The following is a 5,223-nucleotide window of genomic DNA, read 5'->3' as shown; positions in this document are numbered from 1 at the left end:
TTCATAGACAGACAGGCAGCTGGGAACAGTATACTCTGTTCATAGACAGACAGACAGCTGGGAACAGTATACTGTGTTCATAGACAGACAGACAGCTGGGAACAGTATACTGTGTTCATAGACAGACAGCTGGGAACAGTATACTGTGTTCATAGACAGACAGCTGGGAACAGTATACTGTGTTCATAGACAGACAGACAGCTGGGAACAGTATACTGTGTTCATAGACAGACAGACAGCTGGGAACAGTATACTCTGTTCAGAGACAGACAGACAGCTGGGAACAGTATACTGTGTTCATAGACAGACAGCTGGGAACAGTATACTGTGTTCATAGACAGACAGCTGGGAACAGTATACTCTGTTCATAGACAGACAGACAGCTGGGAACAGTATACTGTGTTCATAGACAGACAGCTGGGAACAGTATACTGTGTTCATAGACAGACAGACAGCTGGGAACAGTATACTCTGTTCATAGACAGACAGACAGCTGGGAACAGTATACTCTGTTCATAGACAGACAGACAGCTGGGAACAGTATACTGTGTTCATAGACAGACAGCTGGGAACAGTATACTGTGTTCATAGACAGACAGACAGCTGGGAAAAGTATACTGTGTTCATAGACAGACAGACAGCTGGGAACAGTATACTGTGTTCATAGACAGACAGCTGGGAACAGTATACTGTGTTCATAGACAGACAGACAGCTGGGAACAGTATACTGTGTTCATAGACAGACAGCTGGGAACAGTATACTGTGTTCATAGACAGACAGACAGCTGGGAAAAGTATACTGTGTTCATAGACACACAGACAGCTGGGAACAGTATACTCTGTTCATAGACAGACAGACAGCTGGGAACAGTATACTGTGTTCATAGACAGACAGCTGGGAACATTATACTGTGTTCATAGACAGACAGCCTGGGAACATTATACTCTGTTCATAGACAGACAGACAGCTGGGAACAGTATACTGTGTTCATAGACAGACAGCCTGGGAACAGTATACTGTGTTCATAGACAGACAGCACTGGGAACAGTATACTGTGTTCATAGACAGACAGCCTGGGAACAGTATACTCTGTTCATAGACAGATAGACAGCTGGGAACAGTATACTCTGTTCATAGACAGACAGCGCTGGGAACAGTATACTGTGTTCATAGACAGACAGACAGCTGGGAACAGTATACTGTGTTCATAGACAGACAGACAGCTGGGAACAGTATACTCTGTTCATAGACAGACAGCTGGGAACAGTATACTGTGTTCATAGACAGACAGCTGGGAACAGTATACTGTGTTCATAGACAGACAGACAGCTGGGAACAGTATACTCTGTTCATAGACAGACAGCTGGGAACAGAATACTGTGTTCATAGACAGACAGACACTGGGAACAGTATACTGTGTTCATAGACAGACAGCGCTGGGAACAGTATACTGTGTTCATAGACAGACAGACAGCTGGGAACAGTATACTGTGTTCATAGACAGACAGCTGGGAACAGTATACTGTGTTCATAGACAGACAGACAGCTGGGAACAGTATACTGTGTTCATAGACAGACAGCTGGGAACAGTATACTGCGTTCATAGACAGACAGCTGGGAACAGTATACTGTGTTCATAGACAGACAGACAGCTGGGAACAGTATACTGTCTTCATAGACAGACAGACAGCTGGGAACAGTATACTCTGTTCATAGACAGACAGACAGCTGGGAACAGTATACTGCGTTCATAGACAGACAGCTGGGAACAGTATACTGTGTTCATAGACAGACAGGCAGCTGGGAACAGTATACTGTGTTCATAGACAGACAGACAGCTGGGAACAGTATACTGTGTTCATAGACAGACAGACAGCTGGGAACAGTATACTGTGTTCATAGACAGACAGCAGCTGGGAACAGTATACTGTGTTCATAGACAGACAGCTGGGAACAGTATACTGTGTTCATAGACAGACAGACAGCTGGGAACAGTATACTGTGTTCATAGACAGACAGACAGCTGGGAACAGTATACTCTGTTCATAGACAGACAGACAGCTGGGAACAGTATACTGTGTTCATAGACAGACAGCTGGGAACAGTATACTGTGTTCATAGACAGACAGCTGGGAACAGTATACTCTGTTCATAGACAGACAGACAGCTGGGAACAGTATACTGTGTTCATAGACAGACAGCTGGGAACAGTATACTGTGTTCATAGACAGACAGACAGCTGGGAACAGTATACTCTGTTCATAGACAGACAGACAGCTGGGAACAGTATACTGTGTTCATAGACAGACAGCTGGGAACATTATACTCTGTTCATAGACAGACAGCTGGGAACAGTATACTCTGTTCATAGACAGACAGACAGCTGGGAACAGTATACTGTCTTCATAGACAGACAGACATATCTGATTCAGCTAGTTAAGGTCTTGTTGAGCAGCTAATTAGTGAAATTAGTGTGTTAAATTAGGGTTGGACTGAAAACCCACAGGACGGTAGAGCTCCTGGAAGAGGGTTGGACTGAAAACCCACAGGACGGTAGAACTCCAGGAAGAGAGTTGGACTGAAAACCCACAGGACGGTAGATCTCCAGGAAGAGGGTTGGACTGAAAACCCACAGGACGGTACATCTCCAGGAAGAGGGTTGGACTGAAAACCTACAGGACGGTAGATCTCCAGGAAGAGGGTTGGACTGAAACCTATAGGACGGTAGATCTCCAGGAAGAGGGTTGGACTGAAAACCTACAGGACAGCAGATCTCCAAGAAGAGGGTTGGACTGAAAACCTACAGGACGGTAGATCTCCAGGAAGAGGGTTGGACTGAAAACCCACAGGGCGGTAAATCTCCAGGAAGAGGGTTGGACTGAAAACCTACAGGACGGTAGATCTCCAGGAAGAGGGTTGGACTGAAAACCTACAGGACGGTAGATCTCCAGGAAGAGGGTTGGACTGAAAACCTACAGGACAGCAGATCTCCAAGAAGAGGGTTGGACTGAAAACCTACAGGACGGTAGATCTCCAGGAAGAGGGTTGGACTGAAAACCCACAGGGCGGTAAATCTCCAGGAAGAGGGTTGGACTGAAAACCTACAGGACGGTAGATCTCCAGGAAGAGGTTTGGACTGAAAACCTACAATGAATGTGTCTGATACACATCCTTTTTACTCCTCCCTTGTAGTGGATGGCAGCCTGCAGAGAGCTATAGTAAACCATAAAGACAGTCTGATAAGGAGGTATGAATGTGTGATAGAAGGCATCGAAACAGCAGGGAACCAAACTCCCCTCAACAGGATTTACACAGAGCTCTACATCACAGAAGGAGAGAGTGAAGGGGTTAACAATGAACATGAGGTGTGGCAGCTAGAGACAGCATCTAGAACACCAACCTCACATGACACAGCAATCCACTGCAATGACATCTTTAAACCCTTACCTGGCCAAGAGAGAAGCATCAGAACTGTGCTGACCAAGGGCATCGCTGGCATCGGAAAAACAGTCTCTGTGCAGAAGTTCATCCTAGACTGGGCTGAAGGGAAGGCAAACCAAGATGTGGAGATCATATTTGTGCTTCCTTTCCGGGAGCTGAACTTGATCAAAGATCTCCAGTACAGTCTTCTCAGGCTTTTAAATGACTTCCACACAGAACTAGACATAGGCAATGCAAAGAAACTCACTGCCTGTAAAGCTATGTTCATCTTTGATGGTTTGGATGAAAGCAGACTTCCATTAGATTTCCAGCACAATGAAAAGGTTTCTGATGTCACCCAGACATCATCTGTTGATGTTCTGCTGACAAACCTCATCAAGGGGAATCTGCTTCCCTCTGCTCTCCTCTGGATAACCTCCCGACCAGCAGCAACCAATCAGATACCACCTAAGTGTGTTGACCAGGTGACAGAGGTACGAGGGTTCAATGACCCACAGAAGGAGGAATACTTCAGGAAGAGATTCAGTGATGAGGACCTGGCCAACAGAATCATCTCACACATAAAGACATCAAGGAGCCTCCACATCATGTGCCACATGCCAGTGTTCTGTTGGATTTCTGCAATAGTGCTTGAACAGGTGTTGAATACAGACAAGAGGAGAGAGATGCCCACGACTCTGACTGAGATGTCCATACACTTCCTGCTCATTCAGGCCAGCCTGAAGAACCAGAAGTATCATGGAAGAGATGAGATGGATCAAGAGGAGCTCATGGAGTCAGATAAGGAAATGCTTCTGAAGCTGGGGAGGCTGGCGTTTGAAAATCTGGAGAAGGGTAATCTCATGTTCTATGAAGAAGACCTGAAAGAGGCTGGCCTTGATGTCAAAGAAGCCTCAGTGTACTCAGGAGTGTGCACACAAATCTTTAAAGAAGAGTCTGTGTTATTTCAGAGAGTGGTGTACTGCTTTGTTCATCTGAGCATTCAGGAGTTTCTCTCAGCTGTCTACATGTACCATTGTTACACAACCAGGAACATGGATGCACTGAAGCCCTTCCTCAAGAGAAAGTCTAGATGTGCGTCTGAAGAGCTAACCTTGCATGAGCTGCTGAAGAGTACCGTGGATAAAGCCTTGGAGAGTAAGAATGGACACCTGGACCTTTTTGTCCGCTTCCTTCATGGCATGTCACTGGAGTCCAATCAGAAACTCCTACGAGGTCTGGTGACACAGACAGAAAGCAGTCCGGAGAGCATCCAGAAAACAATCCGATCCCTTAAGGTGATGCAGAGGAAGAACATGTCCCCTGAGAGGTGCAACAATCTCTTCCACTGTCTGATAGAGATGAAAGACCATTCAGTACAGGAGGTAATCCAAGAGTACTTGAGGTCAGAGAACAGATCCAAAAACCTCACCCATGGTCAGTGTTCAGCGCTGGCCTACATGCTGCAGATATCAGAGGAGGTTCTGGATGTGTTTAACCTGAAGGAATACAAGACAACACAGGAGGGTCGTAGGAGACTGGTCCCAGCTGTGAGAGGCTGCAGGAAAGCTCTGTAAGCATTATTGTAAATATTGCACAACAAAATAAATTGTAGTTACAGCAGTATTTTTATTGGCTGACTGGCTCTCGCTCATGTGACTATCCCTCAGACCAAACGTTACTGTATATAGGAATAACAGTATTTTCTTTAGCCGAATAAACTTTCTATCAGCTGAAAACTCTTAAACAAACTATAATACAAACTGATCAGAAAGGCTGTAGCATTGAACCATGAATGCACT

At 45.6% G+C, this 5,223-nt stretch overlaps 1 protein-coding gene across 1 annotated transcript; it reads left to right on the top strand.

The window, feature by feature from the left end:
* The first annotated feature begins 3,150 nt into the window (after positions 1 to 3,150).
* Positions 3,151 to 4,998, top strand: LOC123735046 (NLR family CARD domain-containing protein 3-like). Its single transcript, XM_045712939.1, has one exon. The coding sequence runs from the start codon at positions 3,151 to 3,153 to the stop codon at positions 4,996 to 4,998; it is 1,848 nt and encodes a 615-aa protein (XP_045568895.1).
* The last annotated feature ends 225 nt before the right edge of the window (positions 4,999 to 5,223 follow it).

Source organism: Salmo salar, unplaced genomic scaffold (genome assembly GCF_905237065.1).
Source record: "Salmo salar unplaced genomic scaffold, Ssal_v3.1, whole genome shotgun sequence".
In the NCBI taxonomy this organism is placed as follows: Eukaryota; Metazoa; Chordata; class Actinopteri; order Salmoniformes; family Salmonidae; genus Salmo; species Salmo salar.
This window is presented reverse-complemented; position numbering and strand designations above follow the sequence as displayed.

Bases quoted from the DNA above. Each gene is read 5' to 3' on its own strand.
- LOC123735046 (XM_045712939.1), top strand. From the start codon at position 3,151: ATGAATGTGTCTGATACACATCCTTTTTACTCCTCCCTTGTAGTGGAT.